General features: G+C 41.0%; 1 protein-coding gene across 1 annotated transcript; it reads right to left on the bottom strand.

The window, feature by feature from the left end:
• Window positions 1–18754: 18754 nt before the first annotated feature.
• MARCKS (myristoylated alanine rich protein kinase C substrate) lies at window positions 18755–22895 on the bottom strand. The gene is made up of 2 exons (XM_045010008.1): window positions 22415–22895; window positions 18755–20647 (listed from the first exon to the last, which is right to left on the bottom strand). The coding sequence occupies exons 1-2, from the start codon at window positions 22511–22513 to the stop codon at window positions 19904–19906; spliced, it is 843 nt and encodes a 280-aa protein (XP_044865943.1). The 5' UTR covers window positions 22514–22895; the 3' UTR covers window positions 18755–19903.
• Between the last annotated feature and the right edge of the window lie 218 nt (window positions 22896–23113).

Below are 23113 nucleotides of genomic sequence, written 5' to 3'. Positions count from 1 at the left end.
CACCCTTGCATTCCTGATTTACAAGGATGTAAACTCCATGCAGAGGACAAGCCAGACCATCTGGCTTACATTGTCAAAGGTAACTAGTGATTTTGAGTGCCTCCATTTTTGGGGTGCTTAGCTTGAGATATGTTAAAGGGGCTTGATTTTCAGAGGACGGTGCTCAGGGCTTCTTGGAAAATCAAGCCCCATAAGATATCTTGCATGCTGTTACATGTGTATAAACCCATTTGCTGAGTGGATGTAACTGACAGCAGAAAATAGTTCAGTGTTTTTAAGTGGGGGCGTAGAAAGTGTGGTTTGGGAAAAAACCCATGTATTTAAAAAAGGAACTAAAATCAGTTTCTGCTGATGCTTCCTAATCTGTACGGAGAGAATGATATGAATTTTCCATACTACAGTTTCACTTCCGCATAGATAATGTTGTGTGATCAGCACAACAAAAGTTAAAAGCCTTAGTAAAGATTTCTGGATGCTTTATAGACAAGACATTCCCTCTAAGCCTTCATTTAGACAACACTAAAAACAAAAGGAGCTAAAGAATTAAACAGCAATAGAAAGGTCTTATGGCTGTTGTTGTTATCACTGAAATATATTCCCAATTTATTTTTTTCCATAAATGACTCATCATAGAATCATAAAAGATTAGGGTTGGAAGGGACCTCAGGAGGTCTCATGCATTTTAGGGGGGGGTTTTTTGTTTTTGTTTTTTTTTAAAAGGTTTGGTTTATTTGAAAGAAATATGAAGCAATTTTTTTGTCAATTTTACTGATAAATCAGGGAGTCTAGACATCCACTGAATCCTTTTGCACTTTGAAAGGTGTTTGTTTTATATCATTAGCTTGTTAATCCATACAATGTCCAGTCCAATTGTTTTCTTTATAGCAGAATGATAGTGCCACTATAATTAAGGCTGCATCAAGACATCTGTTTAAAGGTTAAAATTGACACATGTAGTTGGATTTCTTTTAAATTTGGTGTGCCATGGGAGGGTACATGTAAGGTTTAGTGACCCAGATTTTAAGTCATATGAACTAAGGATTCCAGAGATAATAAGCTGGGAAAAATAGCCATTTAAAAAAGTTTCTGGTGGAGTGTGGGGTTTTTTTGTGTGTGTTTTTGTTGTTGTTTGTTCGTTTTGCTTTCTTTTTTCACAGAGCTAGAGATCAAGCTATTGATGTGATATGGCTCAAAATGGTCTCAAATTGGTCAGCACCCACTAAATCTTTGGAGGACCCAAACTGAGAACTGCATTTAAGAAAATGTACATTTCCTACAGAGCACATGTGCCAATACAGGAAAAAGGCTAGAGGGTTTCCATTCCTGCTATTTTATATGCTTCAAATTTGACTCTTGTAAATGCTCTAAAACTCTAATGGTTAATCAAATTGCTTTGAAATTTGGTGTGCCTTATGGGATGTGGGGGTAATGTTAGTCTAAATTTGGGGTCATTTGACCCAGTGTTTCCTGAGGGCAAGTCTGCACTATAAAACTAAGTCAATCTAAGTTTCGTCGATGAATAACCACTGCAGTAATTGAATCAGTTTTACACATACACACTAACTTCTTGTGTTGTTGGTGCAAATTCTCACCAGGAGTGCTTCCACCAATTTAACTACCAGGGTGGGGCATTATGGGATGGTTTCTGAAAGGCAGCAAAGTCAGGCTATGTCTACACTGCTGCGGTAAGTCGACCTATAATGTAGCTGGAGTCGACATACCTTAGGTCAAGTTACCCCAGGGTCTACACCATGGGGGGTTGATGGGAGAAACTCTCTCATCAACTTACCTTATTCTTCTCGTCGGGCGTAAAGTACAGGGGTCAAGTGGAGAGCGATCTGCTGTTGATTAGGAGGGTCTTCTCTAGAACCGCTAAATCGACTGCCGGTGGATCAATCTCAGAGCGTCGATCCCGGCTGTAGTTGAGACCTGTCCTCAGTGTAAGCAATGCAGTGTCTACACTGACACTGTCTCAACCTAACTACATTGACTTAAGTGCTATGCATCTCATTAAGTTGGTGTAATGGGCAACTTACATTGGTGGGAAGAGTTTGTGTGCTGCATCAGGACAGAGAGCGGAGACATGGAATGGCATTCTATTCCAGCTTCTCTTCTTCATTGTCATAGACTTTGTGATAAGGAAAGGGATGACTACTGCCAAGGACACTGGTATTGTTTGTTTGGGGAAAGAGACAGGCTGCGAGACTTAGGCCTGGTGAACACTTAAAAATTAAATTGACTTAGCTACTTCACTCAGTGCTATGTTTTTGTTTGTTTTTTATTTGTGGTTGTTGTTTTTTTTAAATCATGCCCTGAATGCTGTAGTGCATTGCATGGGATGTGTGTGATGGGTTCCCTGGGGGGTGCCACCTGGAACTGGGGTACTACTGAGCCCTCTGACCCACCAGCCTGGGCTCCCTCTCAGTACTGTGCTGCTGTGACAAGCTACAGACATACTCCTGGTCTTACACTTCTACCTGCATACAAACAGGTGTAGAGATGCACCCAGTTGCAGTTACATGCAGGCTCTCTGACTAACCACTGCACAAACCAACAGTTGAAAGGCTAAAGCCAAGGTAACTCTCAGTTCCCCAGGCATACACCCCTTCTGGAGCATAAACTCAAAATTATATCAACTTGCGTTGCACAGGGAACAGTATAATGTAAGCTCATAGAGTTCATGGGACCCCCCCCCCAGTGTGGAGAGGAATATGCAACAGCCCATCTGAGCTAAGATTCCCACACACTTCACTCCAAACTCACTGGTTTAAATAAAGCAAAAATAAGTTAGATTTTAAGTGATAGCAGATTACCCAGTAAAACAAAAAACACAAACTAATCCTAAAATACTAGAAAGATAGGATATGAATTAGCAAATTCTCACCCTGGCTGATGATACAAGCAGGCTGCAGATTCTTAAAGGACATGCTGCACTTGCTTTACAGCTTGGAATCCCCAGGTTTCATACACAGGCTAGAAATCCCTTTAATCTGGGTCCAGCACTTCCCCTAGTTCAGTCTTTGTTCCTCAGGTGTTTCCAGGAGTCTTCTTATATGAGGAGTAAAGAACAACCAATGATGTCACTTCCTGCCTTATAAACATCATAATTATGCTATAATCATATCGTACTATCACCACCACTGCTCTTAAGGATATAAGTTAGGGGTCGGCAACCTTTCAGAAGTGATGTGCTGAGTTTTCATTTATTCACTCTTATTTAAGGTTTCACGTGCCAGTAATACATTTTAATGTTTTTAGAAGGTCTCTTTCCATAAGTCTATAATATATAACTAAACTATTGTTGTATGTAAAGTAAATAAGGCTTTTAAACTGTTTAAGAAGCTTCCTTTAAAATTAAATTAAAATGCAGAGCCCCCAGACTGGTGGCCAAGAGGTGGGCAGTGTGAGTGCCACTGAAAATTATCTCACGTGCCGCCTTCGGCACCCGTGCCATAGGTTGCCTACCCCTGATATAAGTAGTCATGGAATAGGAGGGAAAGTCCTCTCGTGGATCAGTAACTGGTTAAAAGATGGGAAAGAAAGAGTAGGAATAAATGGACAGTTTTCCGTATGGAGAGCGATAAATAGTGGTGTCCCCCAGGGGTCTGTAGTGGGATCAGTGTTGATCAACATTTCCTGGTCCTCTGCCCCAGATGGCCTAATTTCTGAGGCACAGATTTCCATTCATGAATTGGATGGATGGATGGAATGATATGGAAAAGGGGGTTAATGGTGAGGTGGCAAAGTTTGCAGATGATGGAAAATTACAAGAGACACAAGGTGGGTGAAGTAATAGTGTTTATTGGACCAAATTCTGCTGGAGGAAAGTAATAGCTGTTGAACTACACAGAACTCTTCTTCTGGTCTAGGGAAGGAAGTGGGGAAGCACCCTGAAGCACTTTGTGTAGCTTGAAAGCTTGTACATTCCACCAGCTGAAGTTGGTCCAATAAACATTACCTCGTCTACCTTGCCTCTCTCATATCCTGGGACCAATATGGCTACACTAACTGCAAACAAAAGTTATTCAAGTTCAAAGTTGGCTGTGGAGAGTTACAGGGTGATCTTACAAAACTGGGTGACTGGGAAACAAAATGGCAGATGAAATTCAACACTGATAAGTAATGTACAATGGAAAAAATAATCCCAACTACCCATCCATAATCAAAGAATTGTAGGACAGGAAGGGACCTTGAGAGGTCATCTAATCCAGTCCCCTGCACTTAAGGCAGGACTAAGTATTATCTAGGCCAGAGTTTTTCAAACAGGGTCGCCACTTGTGTAGGGAAAGCCCCTGACCGCTGCTCCTGGCCAATGGGAGCTGCCTCCGCTTCCGGCAGGCCCCACTGGCCCGGAGCAGCGATCCGCGGCCAGTGGGAGCTGCGATCGGCCAGACCTGCAGACGGGGCAGGTAAACACACCGGCCCGGCCTGCCAGGGGCTTTCCCTACACAAGTGGCGACCCCTGTTTGAGAAACCCTGATCTAGACCATCCCTGCACAGGTGTTTGTCTAACCTGCTCTTAAAAATCTCCAATGATGGAGATTCCACGACCTTCCTGGACAATTTATTCCACTGCTTAACTACCCTGACAGTTAGAAAGTTTTTCCTAATGTTCAAACTAAACCGCCCTTACTGCAATTTAAACCCATTGCTTCTTGTCCTATACTCAGAGGTTAAGGAGAATAATTTTTCTCCCTCCTCCTTGTAACAACCTTTTATGTAGTACTTGAAAACTGTTATGTCCTCTCCCAGTCTTCTCTTCTCCAGACTAAACAAACCCAATTTTTTCAATCTTCCCTATAGGTCATGTTTTCTAGACCTTTAATCATTTTTGTTGCTCTTCTCTGGACTTTCTCCAATTTCTTTATGTCTTTCCTGAAATGTGGTATCCAGAACTGGACACAATACTCCAGTTGAGGCCATATGAGTGCAGAGGGAGGAAAAGAATTTCTTCTTATATCTTGCTTACAATGCTCCTGCTAATACATCCTAGAATGATGTTTGCTTTTTTTGCTACAATGTTACACTGTTGACTTATATTTAGCTTGTGATCCACTATGACCCCCAGATCCCTTTCTGCAGTACTCCTTCCTTGGGAGTCATTTCCATTTTGTACATGTGTAACTAATTTTTCCTTCCTGAGTGGAGTAGTTTGCATTTGTCCTTCTTGACTTTCATCCTACTTTCTTCAGACCATTTCTTCAGTTTGTCCAGATCATTTTGAATTTTAATCCTACCCTCCAAAGCACTTGCAACTCCTCCCAGCTTGGTATCATCCACAAACTTTATAAGTGTACTCTCTATGCCATTATCTAAATCATTGATGAAGATTTTGAACAGCACTGGACCCAAAACTGACCCCTGTGGGACCCCACTCAATGTGCCCTTCCAGCTTGACTGTGAACCACTGATAATTACTGGGGTTGGTTTTCTACCCAGTTATGCACCCACCTTCTAGTAGCTCCATCTAGGTCGTATTTCCCTAGTTTGTTTATGAGAAGGTCATGTGAGATAGTAATAAAAGTATTACCAAAGTCCAGATGTACCACATCTACCACTTCCCCTTTATCCACAAGTTGTGTTACCCTGTCAAAGAAGGCTATTAGGTTGGTTTGATATGATTTGTTCTGGACAAATGATGGATTCTAAATTAACTGTTACTGTTACCATCCAAGAAATAAATCTTGGAGTCATCATGTATATTTCTCTGAAAACTTCAGCTCAATGCTCAGCAGCGGTCCAAAATGGCTACCAAAGGTTAGGAACCACTAGGAATGGGACAGAAAATATTAATATGCCACTATATAAATTCATAGTGTGCCCACTCCTTGGATACTGTGTGCAGTTCTGGTCATCCTGTCTCTAAAAGGATATAGTGAAACTGGAAAAGGTTCAGAGAAGGGCAACAAAGATGATCCAGGGTATGGAACAGCTTCCATACAAGGAAGCCAGAGAGCTGTTCAGCTTAGAAAAGAGTTGGTTTGGGTGGGGGAAGGGATGTGATATAGGGCTGTAAAATCATGAATGGTGTGGGAAAAGTAAATAGAGAAGTATTTACCTTTTCAAACAATAGGAAAATTAGGGTCACCTGACAAAATTAAGGCAGCATGTTTAATACAAACAAGAGGAAGTATTTTTTCTCACACAAAGCACAATTCACTGCCATGGGATTTTGTGCTGGCTAAAAAAAAAATTAGATAGGTCCACCTATGGCTACTAGCCAAGATGGTCAGTGGTGCATCTCCATATTTGGGGCAACCCTACTTCTGACTGCCAGAAGCCAGGAAGAGAATACAAGGTGGATCACTCTAACTGCACTGTTCTGTACAGCCCCAAGAAGCTCCAGTACTGGCCACTGTCAGAGACAGTACTGGGTTAGATGGACTATTGGTCTGACCCAGTATGTCTATTCTTATGGTCTCTCTCATTACTTTAAGTGGAAGCTGGTGTTGGTGGATAAATTAAGAATTTTGAGCCACTGAAAAGACAGAATTATTGTTGTGTTCACCCGAATCAGCTAGTTATTCATTTGACACCCCTGAAAATATAAGCAAATGTATTTCTGTGGCTCAAAGGTGTTTCCTGCTGAATAGCTCAGTGGGGGCAAAATAGCTTTATGCAAATTTCCATGAGAAATTTTTGCTGACTAAAGTAAATAATTCAAACATGAAAATAATTATATGAAACTATAAGTAGATGATTTCTGCCCCCCCCCCACCCCATGTGTCTAATATCCGCTCCTGAAGTATGTTTTTAAGAGGTTTTTGTAATAAACAGAACTGATCAAGTAATAGGAAAATATGTTCATTAGCTCGTTTGCTACATCTGACTTCATCTAACTTGTGATTGGATTTGGCAGTATTTGTGCTCCTTTCGGTTGTTTTGTGTTCATTCAGATGACCAATTTCTGTTCATATGAATGTTTGTGGACACACTACTTATTCAGTTATGGGGTTTTATGTGGAAATGCTCATGTTTACACAGAGTCATAGCTGTTCAATCCAAAAGTGTACGCATGCCCACTGATAAGGATGACATAAAACAGAGACCAGTGGATTTTTAATCCATGCACTGAACAGATATAAGTAGTGTGCTACAGTTTGTGGAATGTGCAAATTCACAGCAGTTCCCCCAAACCCAAGGCAAGAGTGCTGACACTCCTGCAATTAATCAAAGGTGATGTACAAAGATAATTGTTCACATCCTTCCCAAATAGGATAGATTTATGCATAGGTGACTACTGAGTTATTAATTAGGGGATGTTGTGGAAAATCGACCACACGATTGATTTTCCACAACAGGGAAAACACCAAACTGAGTACTATACGCCCTCCTAGATATATGGTTATATATGCTGTGGAACACCTAATACAACAGTAAGACAGTGTTCCTCAGAAAGAGAGACCTTCCTCAGTCTAATGTGTATGTTAATACTTTTTCCATATGGAGCTGCACATGTACATCTGATTAAGGATTGTGAGGTGAATGGAACTGCTCTTCAGTGGTTGAGGACCCTCCTGAAAGGGAGGTCTCAAAAGGGGATTGAATACTTGCTTGTTTTTGCCCATGAGTTTCCTAGCTCTGATTTGCCCTCTCTGACGTTCAGCATGTTAGTGAATATGGGCTGTAACAATACTCAGCTATATACCACCTTTACTACTGATAGACTGTAGACTATTCTAGATGGTTGACTTTCTGGCAGACATTTTTGTTTGAATGAGAGACATTTGGTTTGATCTCAACCTGTAAATGACTGAACATAAGAACATCACTGAGGTGATATTCACAGCATTGCATTCTCCAGTACTTTTATCCATCTTGTCTTTTTAGATGAAGGCTCTGTAGAGCAGGGATTGGCTCGTGCTATGCGCATATTCAGTTCCTAGCACAATGGGGCCCCGGTCTTGGTCAGGGATTCTACCTGTGACCATATTAAAATAATATTAACATTTCATAATGCTAAAATCAAATTTCTTATTGCCAAATTCCATCCTTTGATGTATGTTTGGGGTTCCTCATTGTTCCAAGTTAGCTACATGAATGAGCACACCCAAGAACCAAATCTGGCACTATTAACGGTATGTGTATATGGGACAGGTGATAAGGTAAATTATGTACAACTACTATTATATATCCTTTCCTGCACCACAGTTTAACTTTTGCTGAAGAATTTCTGTCCTTTCAGAACTTCTTGGAAAGCATAACAGAGTCAAAACCCTGAAGGGAGGTGTCAGAGAACACTACAAAATTGCTTAGGATACAAACATTGACATCTGATGTACTTAAACACATTGTAAATAGTATTTGAAATATTTCTAACGTAACTTTTAAAACCACAACCATTAGATAGTAAATCTACTAATGTTTCTTCCTATACAGAATTCTACAACTCTGTTGCAATTGTTATACACATTCATGATTGTTTATTTTAACATCTGCATTACAACAGAGTTTTAGCATAACACTAACACTTCTGTATTTTGTTGAACACATTTAAACACATTCTTTCCCCTCTGATCTTCTTTCCGAGATGATTTCTCAGTCTGTAATGTGACCTAAAATGTAGTATGTGTCACCTGAATTTCTTCAGGGCTTGAAAGGAAATGACAGCATCTCAGTCAGAAATCTAAGTGCTACTCTTGTCAGCAAAAGTCTGATGGCTCCTTCATGCTGGCAACATTCAGTTGTTTAGTTAATACGTGACTTACTCTCATCAGCCTGTAGTCAGATGAGAAATCTGTAGCCAAAATGTTACAGGTGCTGAGATCCTGCTGACAGCAAACACCTCCCTTGGTCTTGCATTGATTACCCAATACAGAACTTTCTTCAGCTCCTCTATTTATAGCCTCCTTACCCTTCAGTTGTGATTGGCTCAGCTCTCAAGTTATGATTATGTGAGACATGCAAAACTGCTTACCCATAATACTCGCTTTCTATAAAGTTTCAGGAAAATTTCAATTGGATGTTTCTGGGACCTTCTGCCTCAGTTGCCCTGATCTGCTCTCTGGGTGTGTGTAGACACACAGATGGTTCAAACCACTTTGAATCACCAGACCAATCTATGCCTCTTCTCCACTGCTCTTCTCCCTTTCTTTAGATATAAAAACAATAAAATGTTGAGGTATAAAGCAGATATGGCTTATCTGCATATAATATGTGTGTAGGTGACAGCCATGCAATAAATTGCACAGGCATGTGATAAATGTACCTTTGACTGCCTCACCTGCCTTTTCCCTTCTAATCCATTTCCCTGGCATTTACTCTTAGATTCCAAACCTAGGAGCAGCTTTAAACTGCTGCTGGTTATTTTAAAAATCAACCTGCCAGAGAAAAATTTCTTCCTTCCACCAAATGTAGAATTACCCCTCAGAGAAACAGGCCCTACATGTTGCCCACATTTTTCGTATGTTCTTTTTTTTTTGTTGCAAAGTCTGTATAATTCTTTATATATGTGATTTGTTTTCAAAGCAAATTCTTTCTGTCTTTTTCTGGTGGGGAAAAATGTCTGTCACCTGGAGACTATTAAAAATCCCTGACCTGATATTGTGTCTACATTAGGATTTTCAGCTTTGTTAAACAATGTGTGTCAAACATAGCTCTTCATGCTCCCTCTACAAAAATGTCCCACTGTTGTGGATAGACAACGCCAACACACTTCGCAGCAAAGCGTGCTAAATACCTCAAAGGCTGATAGGCACAGCCAACCTTGACAATTTTAGGAAAATGCTCTGCCATTGCGCTCCAATGATATTAACAATATCGAAAGGATTAATATACATCAGCCACCAGCATTTTTACCACTAGAGCAGGCTTAGATAACATGGTGGTAGAAATGCTATCAGACAGCCTACATTACCACACCTACCATTGCTAGCATCAGAGGAGCTTTATATTAGTGGTGCAAGAGCGGAGTTGGGAGAATTTATTAAAAGTGTTATTATGGATAAGACCATTTTGTCAGAGTCCAGTATAGTTTGCTAGAACCAGTGTCTAACTCAGCTAATTGTCTTAACAGGTGGGACCATCATTTTCAATATCACGTGAAATGGAGCAGCGAGGATAGCTATGTTCCATGCCTGTTTATCAGATATGGCTGAAATGCCTAGTGTGGCAACAGCCTAACAAACTAAAGGCCATGTATGCATAATAAATAACTGAGAAAGCATGTTTATAAAAAAATTCACTTTCATATTTCCAGGAAGCTTTTACAACAGCTATATATACACACATGGCTGAATAGTTTTGGTGCTCATCTACAATCCCAGGGTCGTGGGTTTGCATTTCACTCGATCTCACACAGAAAGGCCACTTAGATGCAAATGGGTACCGATCCATCAGGTTAGGGAGTCAAAGATGGTGCTAGCCACATCATTCCATTGTGTATCATTGGCTATGGAAACTGAGGTGCCTTAAACATTTCAGCCTGATAAGCCAAATGCAGCTCAGGGATGACTTTGATATCTATAACATGAAAAATGCCTTGATAGTATTCTTTTAAAACCCCAAATCATGTTAGATCTTCAGTTCAGTTGTAGAGGAGTTGAGTAGTTGTGTCTGAAGCAAGTCCCCAGCAAATTCTGTTGCTTTTTATAACGTATTGGTTAGAATAGATATTTAAAGCAAGCATGTGTCAGAGGAAAAGTATAACTTGAACTCACCAGACTAGTTATCACTGTTTACAGCTAAGGATGAAAACTTTTCAGGGAACCAATTAGATCCTTAAAACACCTTTTTAATCAGGAAAAAAAGAGAGGAAAAATCTCAACTTCCAACCTGTACCTTTTAATACTACAACTTTCAATCAACTGATTGTATCATCATCAGGTAGCTAAAACATTTTTCTAAAAAGGAAAGGTTATATCTCTACATACAAAAGAACCCCTCTGAACCAAAATAAATAAAAAACACTGATCATATTAATTCCTGATTGATAGTGTGTGAAACAGACAGATTTAAAAGTGAAATTTATTTCAATTGCATTACATCAAAGTGGCCTCATAGTGTCACTAAAGAGCTTTCAATAATGTGTTTTTTTCACCCCCTTCATTTTAAGGGTTTCCCCTCAATGGCCAATTCTAATTTAATCTTATCTGTTTCTATCATGTTAATCACTGTTGAATCTATGAAAACATCCAGGGCTATCCATGCACTGAGTAACTCTGATGATACAGTCTTTTGGATCATGGTTCAACCTTTATGAAGATAAGCAGCATTAGGTATGAAAAGAAAGGTACAAGCCAGTCTCACATATTGCTTAAAAAATGGAAATGGATAGAAGAAACCTCTTTAAATCACAATCAAGCTATAACACAAACAGGAACTGGTGACTTTAACAATAGTAGGAAGTGAAATAGACTGACCTTTCGGCATTCAGATTACAAGCCATCCAGGGCAGGGATTGTCTGTTTTCTGCTTCTGCAGAGGCCAGCAAAATAAGGCCTTACAGCTGAATTGAGACACTCCAATAATATAGGTATTTTCGAATAATCACTTTTAAGAGAGTGGAGGTGACTAGGCTGGTTTCAGAGCCAACCCTTTCAGATGAGCCAGTGTTCAGTTGCCTTCTATTACCACACCCTCAGCATTAATCCGCTTTAAGAAGTGGGGATCTGACCACCATTCACTGATTTATTATCTTCATTTTTAAACTATCCCATCATTACAATGTGAATGTTCCAATGAGTCGATGCAGGATGTAAGAATCTCACTTGCAACTGGTCCACCCATCACCCCTTTGCATCTTTGCTCCATGCCATGGGTAATGTCTATCATTCAAGTCTTCCTCCGGTGATACCCTTATTGTTATGCTTTGCACTAAGCTGTGAACTTTGAACCAGTTGCTTCTTCTTAAACGGAGTAACACCAGCTACCTGTGCTCCTCATCCCAGCCATGCCACAAATATAAACAACTATATTATTGCTCCTGAAATCCCAGGGACCTCTTTGGCATCTCCTGTATTTAGAGCCATAAATGATGCTTCCTGCACTTGGTTGCTCTGGGCTATACATGGTAAGTGAATTATAGAGAATTTTTTTATGGGACAAACTTCTAAAGAATGATTTTCAATAGGATCTACACGCCTACATGCCTAAGCATACACCTACACCGCAAAAAAAAAAAAAAAAATGGCAGTAGTCTCCGAACCTGGGTCAACTGACTTGAACTAGCACTGCAGAACTAAAAATAGCAGTGTAGCCATTCGGGCTTGGGCCCAGGCACTAAGACCCTCCCGCTTCACTGAGTCTCAGAGCCTGGGCCAGAGCCCAAATGTCTACACTGCTATTTTTAGCCTTGCTGCATGAGCCCAAGTCAGTTGGCCCAGGCTCCAAGATTTGCACTGTGGGTTTGTTGGTTTTTGTTGTTTTTTTTTCTGCTGTGTAGACATACCCTTAGTCATTTTGAAAAATGAGACTTAGGGTGTGTCTACACTATAGGTGCAACAACAACATAGCTATGGCACTGTAGCAAGCTTATGGTATAGAGGCAGCATACACTGATGGCAGCGGATTTTCATTGTAGGTGCTACACTTCCCCAAGTGATGTAGCTAGGTTGACAGAAGCATTCTTCTGTTTACCTTGCTGTGTCGATACTGGGTGTTGGGTGCCATAGCCTAGGTGTGTGGATTTTTCACACCCCTCAGCACTGTAGCTATATCAACCTAAATTTTAAGTGTAGACTGAGCCTTAGGTTCTTTAATTAGTTTAGGCATTGCAATGTTGAGTAGAGCAATGCCTAAATCTGGGTGTAAGTGACTATCATAGCTTTGGTATAACATAAGTGTTATGAAGTCAGAAGTCCTTCTTCAAGTTTCTTTAGATTATATTATGTTTACTTTGGCGATTCTGAGCATCAGACTGGATAGACTTGAACTCCTTCATCTTGGACTGGAGGGGGGTATTGACAATCCTGCTCAGTCTTTGGAAAGGTGACTTTCCCTAGCTTTACAATAAAATTGGTGGTTTCACCTATAATCCTGAAATGATATGGTGTCACTTCTCTCTACACCGGTAGCATATAGGCAAGAAAATATATACTTTTGGAGGGATTTTCTAGACATATTATTTTAGAGGGATAGATTCAATTAAATATCAGCGATTTATTAAAATTTAACTTATTCTATGTAAAATATACCTAATTGCTCTGATAGGCACCTTATAACGGGTTGTTTTTTTTTTAAGATACTGTACTTTAGTCTACAGGGTTGTCAAGCACTAAATTCATTTAACACAGGGGAAAAATATAGGAGTATCTGGCAGTGTCTTGTGACCCCAGATGCCGATTCTAACCTTCACCCCTGGTCCTATTGTAGGAATGAGTGTAAATTTTCATTTTCATTACCAAGTGGCCTTGTAATAGCAGCATTGCCCGTTTTTAATGTCACTGGTTTGGTTGTGTGTGTCATGGTTTGTCAATTTACTCACAAAGAATCATTTTCTCACATATTATATGAATGCCAGGATGTACTGGTATATATCTATTAACACATTTAATTTTTATTTTAGCTCTAGAACTATTTAGGGTGGGACTTTTAAAAGCAGAAAAGAATTAGGCCAACGAGTGCTTTGGAAAATCCTACCTGTAAATTATTATATCTTTATTTGACATTCCAATAATACCTTTTCTCTATCCGGCATTCAGTAATCTGGGATATTAAACAGCCAGAATCTCAGATGGTGAGATGTTAAAACAAAATTCTACTAATCTGAAGCAGTATCCATAGAAATAGTTTTAAAGGATTTAGGAAGTGTTATTTTTGCAAGTTTTCCACCTGGACTTCGATTAGGAACTGAACTCGTATATAGAGTGTTGAAAAGACATAAGAATGGGACCCAGTTCCTCTAGTCACTAGTGGGGGGAAAAACACTCTTGTTCATTTATCTTTTCTAATTTCCATCCCATTGTTATATCACTGTGTAAGATTATGGAGAGATACGTAGGTGGACTTTATTTGGTGCTCAATTTACTTGAAAGGGCAGTATTTATCAAAACTGCTCGAACAGGCTCCTGAATTACATAAACTGGTAAAGCAACTGTCTGGTCCAAATATTTTTCTTAATCTTAGCCAATTTTGGATTTTGCTTCCACAATGATTTTCTAATGGGCTTCAAATTAGCATTGTAGAGGAGGCTCTGTGTCTTGTATAAAAATTGTAGTTTTCCTAGAGAAAAAGTGGTGGCTTCACGCCTAACAAACTATGGTTTCTCTTTTCTACTCTGGTTCTAATAGCAGAGGGAAATCTAGTTTTCTTCAAAGGCTTTGTGTACATTGCCCTTCTACCTTTGTGTATCAAAGTGCTCTCTCTTCCAAAGGGAAGCCTACTATTAAGGGTCAGTTACTGGATGGACTTTGTTTCCTGGGCACTCTAAATCACCTTTTCAGAGTATTTTTTCAGTTATCAAATGTAAATGCTTAGGCTGGTCTACACACAATTTGCACTGAGCTAACTAAATTGGTTTATGCTAGCAATAATCAGTTTTTGCAGTTATTGGAACCACTGATCTAGCATGACTTTCCTGACCAATGTATTAACATTCCCCGCCCCGCCTCCAGAGAACTATGTTATAAAAATTAAACTATGAACTTTTTTGTCTATAGCCTCATTTGGCTAGTACAGTTATCAAAACCAAACCTCAGTTCACCCTGGTGTCTACATCCACACTAGCAACAAGTATTAAACGTGTATTGTTATCAAGGTATCTGATGTAGTGTAAAAAAGCCTTTAAGAAGCTGTATTGATGGGCTCCAAAATGGGCTCCACTTTTCTAGCTCTTCTCAGGTGGAGGCTAAGACATGCACAGCCACATGAATGAGTGTAAGGGACTGAGGAAGAAAATAAATAAAAATTGGTGTGGAATGCATTCACAACCCCACTACAGTGCAAGAAAAAAATGATGCCCATGTCACTCAGTAGGTTCAAAGAAGGAAAGGAATTTTCTGTTTCCATGTTAGCTCCACTCATACACAGAGATATGTGATAACTTAAGTGAGGTCTGGGATACTTACCTATACACTAATGATATAATAGCTAACCCTGGTAACTTTAATAGCTCACTTCTGCAAGTTGCAACCCCTCTCTTGCTAAAACTGTTACGCTTTCCTCTAGGAAAATTACACTGAATCTGCATTTCTTAGGCAAAATTGTCATTATCTCCTATATCCATTTTGCCTGAGTAATGATTTGACTTCTTTTAAGTTCTGTTTAAGCTTAGGGAGCTGATCTTCTATGGATCATATGTGTCTTTTCTATTAAACTACCATGTAGTAAAGTTCTGTTCTGGCCAGTCATGTTATCCTTTAACATGAAGATGGAGTAAAAACTGTATAGATAATATTTATAGTGCCTTCTGTAAGAGGATTTCAACACATTCTGAAAAGATTAATTAACCTTCACATCACCCTTGTTCGTTATCATTATCATATTATCACAGGCACTTTGACGTGAAGCCTCTTGCTCATTTTCACACAGCAGACCCAGGAAATGGAAAAAAAACAACAAATCTCCTGACTCCCAGTTCTGTGCTTTAACAGGTTTCAGGCTCTCTTCTGTTCAAACTTTGTGTGCCTTTTTATCCTGCAGCTGTACCACACAGATATCTGTGGCTAACTGCTTTGCCACTTGACCATGAAGAAACAGTTGTCTGGGTACACTGTTCTTGAAGCACAACACAGTGCTAGAGCTGCCTTTTTCAGATCTTCAAATATGAACAGCCACTGGATATCCATAGCACAGCGCAACCTTAATTTCTCCAAAGGCTAGCTAATGCAGATATGACATTAACTGCAGCAATGACCTATGGGTGGGCCAATGGTGCCTTACTAGCCAGTTCCATGCAGCCCCCAAACACATCCACCCTCCCCAGTAGCAGATCTGCTCTATAAAATAGCATCCTCCACAGTGCTCATGTCATCACACTACATGGAGGATGCCATTTTTTGGAACATGTATTTCTGTATGTGGTCCAGAGGTGCCCCACCCCTAGCATCTGGCCCCTGGGACCAAAAAGGTTGGACCACCTGTAGTAGCCTATAGCACCACCTCCTAAATTACTTTTTCAAGGTACACTGGGCTGCATATTCCAACAAGCATGTTCCATTTGGACTACTTATAGCTGCAAGGAGTTCACTCTCATTACTAATTAGGTGAACTCCTTTGAACTGTAGGTGGCCAACATGTCAACCCTTCTGCCTAAAGTTCATTATAAAAACATACTATTTCCACCTGTTGCCTACTTCATGAAACTAAAATATACTCCATTCTACCTTAGTGAATTAATAGTGGTAAAAAATAATTGTCATAACCTACAGCTACGCTGCTTCCAAGGACTGCATATTTGTATATGAAACAGTACTCAACCTCTTAAAAATTGACTTTCAACCAACATTTGAACTGTGGATCTTGAAAGAGGACATTTTGCCACCCTCACTGTGCAGTACATGTTACTATGCACTGAATTTAGTTACTATTGCTGGGAGGTGTTACGGTAAGGGCAGCCATCAAACCTACAGTTGTATTCTCAAGTTAAAAGCAGGGTTGTACAAAATACCTCACTTCAAAAACAAAACCTTTGTTGAACTTAGAATGCTGAATTTTACTTCTGGAACGCCCATTTAGAATGAGCTTGTCATTAAAGTTTTTGCCTTTAAACCATTTGGAAACAAATCCTCCCCCTCACAGAATGAAGGCATACACTTAAGAGAATGTTTACAACCTATAGGAGGAGGGAGTTTTTAGTGAGGGCTTAAGTGCACCAGCAGAAATGTTTATGAGAGCATTACTGATTTCCAGAAAACAATTGTATACACTTACATAGGAAGATGGACCTACTCTAATGGAGGATATAGCTTAAATTACACTTCTTCCCTCCCCCCCCCCCCATCTGTTTTATGTGAAATCAAATGAATTAAGTCATTACACTTTCCCATTCATGAACTGGGGATAAATACTCAACATGGATCACTTCATTAGAAATGTTGCTATTATGGAGACTTTAAAATGCAGCTTAGACATGACATTAGAATTTGAAGGGGGTTTTGGTCATGAGTTTTAACCATGAGTAAGAAAGCCCCCTCATTTTAATCCAATAATAAATTTAAGGGGCTGAATCTTGAAGTCCTTATTCAGGCAAAGCTGATTTTAGTAAGAATTTTGCCTAAGAAAAAAGCATTGTGATTTAGCCTAAGAGAACTGTTTAATCCTGTCAGAAGGTTTCCAACAGCTCTTGCAAGTCACAAAGGTATCTAATTTCAAATGGATTTGAACTGCAATGAAACAGTTACAGTAGCTATTACTGAAGAGCAATATTAGCATTTTTATTGAAACACTGCAATAGTTACATAGTAATAAAATGTTTTCTTGGTAAACAGTTTAAAACACATTCACCAAGTATTGACTATTGTTCTGTGAAGGGAACGCAGTGATTTGGTTCTTCCTGACAACTTGACAAGAGGGAGGGAAAAAAATACCACACCACACAACACAAACTCAGACCTTTCTTAAAACAAAAAACTTGGATTTAAATATAAAGGAATGTATTAAAAAATGACATTGACTATAGGGCCAAGACATCAAATGTCTTGAACAGTTTTTTGTTGTTGTTTTTAAACAACCACATTATAAAAACCTTGAGTAAAATGGTTATAAAATGAACACCTTCAATAGATGTACTCCAAGAATGACACTGGTGTGGAGGATCTCATTTTACATCCATTTATTTCATCCCATGGCCATTACAGCATCATAATCAATACATATCTAAAACTATAGAGAAATACCAGGGTGACTAGTGTACATACAAGCCAAAATTAAAATGGTAGACAGCTGAATAAAAATAAGTATGCGTTCAGCAGGAATCCATTGCAGTTAATTCAGTTCTTTTGGGAACCAGGTGCTAATGTGCCATTTTCTCATAAAATGAATCATAATTACTTCCAAAGAAAGCGTCTGCTGAAAATTTTGATGGAAGCAAGTGTAATACTAAACTCTCCCCTATAAACTTAGGAGAAAGTTTCTTGAATCAATTTCCACCCTCTGAACACCATTACTACTTTTACATAAGCCTACTGTTTTATTAAGGCATAACATGCCCTGAGCAATATGCTGGAAATTAGCCAAACATTCGAACAATTAAAGGCAAGCACCAAGTTAATATTTTTAATAGACAAATTTAGCAATCCCCTTTGTAACTCATTTGTAGTTGGGAGTAACATGTTTGAGAAAAATATTGCTTTTAAACGTGAGCAGACTGCAAGAAAACATGTTTTTATGCTACATATTTCAAACTGGTTGTCTAAAACTAGACAAGTAGAAGTGGCATAACAAAACAAATGGACCATTTATTTCAGTGCCTAACTCTAGGCAATCAGTTTAGAAAAATTTGGCCTAAGACCATATAATAAACACCCTACCCAATAAAATCCAAGTCAAATATTAACTTTAAGAGGTAGGAATAGAGTCTGCTGTATACAACTGGTCTTAAACCAAGATGGAACCTGGGCAATGGCAGTCTTAATATGCCATCGTGTTCTCAGATTGGCTTCCAGTCTTTTGTTCAAAAAAGCAGAGGCCATCTGGAGATATTGCTTATAAATTTCTTCATAATAAAGACTTGGAATCTTACTGAATCCAAAATTCTAAACCATTTCTAAAGATAGCATTAATGGCACACAAGATACTTTTCTATGCAAGTTTAAGCCATACTTAGTAGTCCATTTATAGCTATCAGAGGATCCATAAAAGAAACACAACCAAATTATACATTTTATTCACATTTATTTTTCGCTTTTAGTGTGCTCACAGAAAATTAGAACACCTTAAGCAGGAGTTTAATAGCAATTTTTGTAAGCAAAGTTACATTCCATCTCTAAGTCAAATTGGTCAAAGCTTCTCCAGTATTTACAAAAACATGATAGACAAGATGCTACACAAAAACCATTGCATCTGAAGAGTTTTCCTTTATTTTCAAAGACAACTGGAAAAGAAAGCATTGTCTGCTGTAATCAAAAACATACCACAGTATAAACAGTAACCATTCCACTTATCACAGCTTGATTGAGTTTAAAATTTGTGTTTAAAAGGTCCAAGATGACTGCAGTTTTACAAAAATGGGCAGGGTGGAAAGAGTTGCAAACTTCATGTGCTTCTGGATATCAAGATTTGTTTTTATACAATAGTCACAGTTAAAAACACCCTGCTGGTAATACATAATTACACTTTATTAAGGTCATAAACCAGCAATAAACAATAAAGCCTATACAACTTGTATTTCTACTTAATCACTGACTGGTACAGCTAACATGAGATAAGTGAAAAGTTCCTATGGTTTAAATGAATTCCTAAGACTATGATTTTTTTTCTGGGTATTGATTTTTTTCCTTTCCTTCTTAGTCAAGACTTGTAGTGTTGTAAACCTTATAGAACATCTGCCTCACAAAATACATTGTAATAACTTTCTTTTAAAAAAGACTAACCCCTTACATCATTTCTTGTGGCACATTCTCTTGGCAATTATGTGCATCACTAATTCCTCACTGTGGCCCCTATCACTTCATTTGATATCCCTTATTGACCCCACCCATCTCCTTCATATATGGGCATGTCCATAGATTGACAAAGAAAGTTTACATTTTGAATAAAAGATGCAAAGTATGCAAAAACATTAATACTGATGCAAAAAAAAAAAAGGGAACAAGGCAGAGGGAGGTGTTTAGTCTCCCCTCTACCTGTTGGAATGGTGGTAACAGAATTATTTGAGATGGGATCTGTGGGGAGAGAAAAAAAAGAGAAAGACATCTTTTAAATCAATCCCTGGTTGTAGACAAGTTCTCCAAAACCAGTACCTGGCACCACTCCAACAAACAAACAGGGGGAGAAAAGTTCTTCGATTATCTCAAAATTGCCATGTTTACTCTGCCGATTCAGCTGGTGGGGCTTCTGGACTAGATTCAGATGGGACTTCCTGTGTAGGAAGTGCTGCCTCTTCTACTTTGGGTGCCTCTTGTTCAGTTGAGGTGGCCTCAGTTGTAGCACTAGGGGCAGAGGCAGCTGGTGCCTCTTCTGGTTTATCCTCAGGCTTTTGCTCTTCAACAGGCTTGGCCTCTTCTCCCGCAGGCTTCTCTGGTGCTGTCTCTTCTGATTTTGCTTCCTGAGAGTCACCAGTCTCCTCCTTTGTTTCCTCTGTGCCGCTAGCTGCAGCAGCGCAGGACTCCTCCTGGGCAGATTTACCCTCCTCATTGCTTGTCGCTTCTGGGGCAGTAGCTGCTTCATCTTTCCCTCCCTCTGCAGAGGCAGCTGCACCGTCATTCTCTGCTCCTTCCCCAGCCTCCTTTTTGTTCTTTTTAAAGGAGAAGCCACTTAGCTTAAAGGACTTTTTGAAGGAAAAGCGCTTCTTCTTTTTTTTCGGGGTCTCATTGCTGGAAGAAGGGGTAGCCCCCTCCTCTGCCTTCAAGGAGGGCTCTCCCTCAGCAGGCGAGGCTGGCTCAGTACTCTCTGCTTCTGTTCCCTCCTTCTCGGAGGCAGGCTCAGAAGAGGCTTGCTCTTCCTTCGCTGTCTCTTCAGCAGGTGCACTGCCATTTGCTTGGACCTCCTCCTTGCCTGCCTCAGCAGCTGCTGGAGAGGCATCACCATTCACCTTTACATGGCCATTTTCCTGGAAGAAAACAACTGTGTTATTGGAGAAAGATCTGCTTCTCAGCCATATCCCAAGCTCAACAGGGTCATCTGACAGGTGACAGCTCATTTCCCTTAACCAGAGTCTGCACTTAGACAAGACTGGATGGATCAGACAGTACGGACTGTTTTAAGAATACTTGCCATGTTATGCCAATACTAAGGCATGATTTGAACAATTATACCAGTCTGAGGATTTGATCAGATCAAGTGATTAACTACAGAAACAGTGGGGTCGTAAGCCAGCAGTTGCAATGGGCAGACTCGCCATTGCTCCTCTGGAGAGAAGAAGGCAGCACTGAGCTTTTTCACAATTCACATCCCTGCCTTCTCCCCAGCCCAGGTTTCGGGAGCGCAGCCCATTGGAGCCGCACTGGAAATGCAGCACCAAGCCACGCCCCCGCCTGCTTTCATAGGGCACGCTGGGGACTCCTGTGTGGTTGAAAAAGCCAACGCATCAGCAAGCCCCTGCAGGGCAGCGAGCCCTCCCAGCACTGCAGCGCCGGCGGGACTCGGGCAGGCCGGGCTAGAGCGGCTCTCCGCCGGCAGAGGGCACTGTGACTCCAGCTTGCAGAGCCGGGCGGGAGAAGGCCGGAGGGGAGGGGGCAGGGGGAGCAGCTGGCGGGCTGCGGGGCTCGCGCACGCCTTGTCCAGCAGCAGCGCAGCTGAGGAGAAAGGCGAACAAAGCTCGCCTCGGTCCTCGCGTCCGTTTCACGCCCCCTTCAGCCAGCAATAAAATCAAAATAAAGACGTGGCTTCCCTCCCCCTGCTGGCTGGTTAAAAGACGCGCCCCCGCCTCTCGCTGCATTTGCATTTTTGACGAGTCTAAAGCCTCTCCGGAGGACGACGGAGCCCGGCTGGCTCCAGCAGCAGCAGCTGCTCAAAGGCGTGGCGGGGGTGCCCGGTGTTTAGAGGCAGGCGCCACCCGACTCCAGCGCAGCCCAGGCGGTGCGCCCAGCGCCGCTACCCCTGTTGCACCGGGGGGGGGGAGGTGGCAGAGATGAGGGTCACGTTAGTGCAACGCTAAGAGTGACCCCCATCCCCCAAGTCCGGACTGTGTTGAAACAGGCAGAGTGACGCGAAAAGCCTCCCAGAGCAAGTCAGTCCCCCATGGTTTAAATCGTAGGATGAGCCCGGATCCGTAGAGGAGTAGGGGCGAGGCAGGCAGGCAACAATATGGAGAAGAGCGTGCTTCGCTGCCCCTTCCCTTCTCCAGCCAGCCATCTCCCAGAGGCACGGCGCTCTCCCCAACAGGGTACCCCCGGGCATGCCACTTCCCTCCCCTAACCTCGCCACTGCCAGTTTGCACTGCAGACAGCAAATTTCATACTACTATCTACCAATCCGCCCCCCATCAGGGGCGTTTTTGGCTACTCACAGACAAACGTCTTCAGGAGAATAAAGCTAATGCACGGAAATTGAATGGACAGAAAAGCCAACCCAGTATCACATTCCTCAGTTTACGAGCAGCTTGCACCCCACTCAAATAACGCACCAGTGATTTTTATCTACTCCACTCCATTAAAAAAAATCGGGTCTATAGAACCCTTCCTCTCCCCTCCCCCCCCCCAATAAAACAGTGAAAAAGCCATTCCTTTGCATTAAGTTTTCAAGATAAAGGCTTTGGCCATAGTCTCCATTTAATATGCTCAGGGCACCTCGAAGGGGGAGGAAAAATTAAACAGGATGCAAAGCATGCAAGTTTTGCCGTTTAAAAAAGGGGGTAGGTTTGAGGTTGGGGGGTTACCTGTCCATTCGCCTTGGAAGGAGATGCAGCCACTGCTTCCCCAGGTTTCTCAGCAGCGGCGTCGCCTTTTGCAGCAGTCTTGGAGAACTGGGCACCCATGCTGTCTTATTCAACAAAGAAACTCAAGAGATCCAAAAGGAGGGGAAACAAAGAGCGTTGGATTGGTATAAATACTGGGCGAGCAGCAACACACACACACCAGAGGGGAGGGGGGGGGAAGAGAAGAGAGAACAGAACCGATTTATATGCACTCCTTTTTAAAAAATTAAGTTGAAGAGATCAAAAAGCAGCAGCACAGGAGGAAGGGGGGAAAAGGAGGGAAAAAAGTCGAGCAAAAAAAAAAAAGAGCCCAAGTTTAGTAAAAAGAAGTAATAAAAAAATCCCAGATTTGTAGCCGTACTGTAGACAAGGGGAAAATGGAGAAATCTCCCTGGTTGCTAATAAGATGCGGAGTCCAACGCCCAAGTGCACAGATGAATGGGCTTTCCGAGCGCTGACGGCAACCCCCCGCCCGTCGCCGACCAATCACGGCGCCGCCAGACAAAGGAGGGGGTGGGGCTTCCAATTGGAGCGAACAATGGAGCCGCGATTGCAATAATTTGAAATCAGCCTTTGACTGATAATTAATACCCCGAAAATAAATAAAGTAATGGAAAAATGCATGCACTCTTTTTTCTTCATTTAAAATGATGATGCATG

The sequence above is a fragment of the Mauremys mutica genome, chromosome 3 (assembly GCF_020497125.1).
Source record: "Mauremys mutica isolate MM-2020 ecotype Southern chromosome 3, ASM2049712v1, whole genome shotgun sequence".
In the NCBI taxonomy this organism is placed as follows: domain Eukaryota; kingdom Metazoa; phylum Chordata; order Testudines; family Geoemydidae; genus Mauremys; species Mauremys mutica.
The sequence above is the reverse complement of the archived record's forward strand: the minus strand, read 5'-3'. Positions and strand labels throughout refer to the sequence as shown.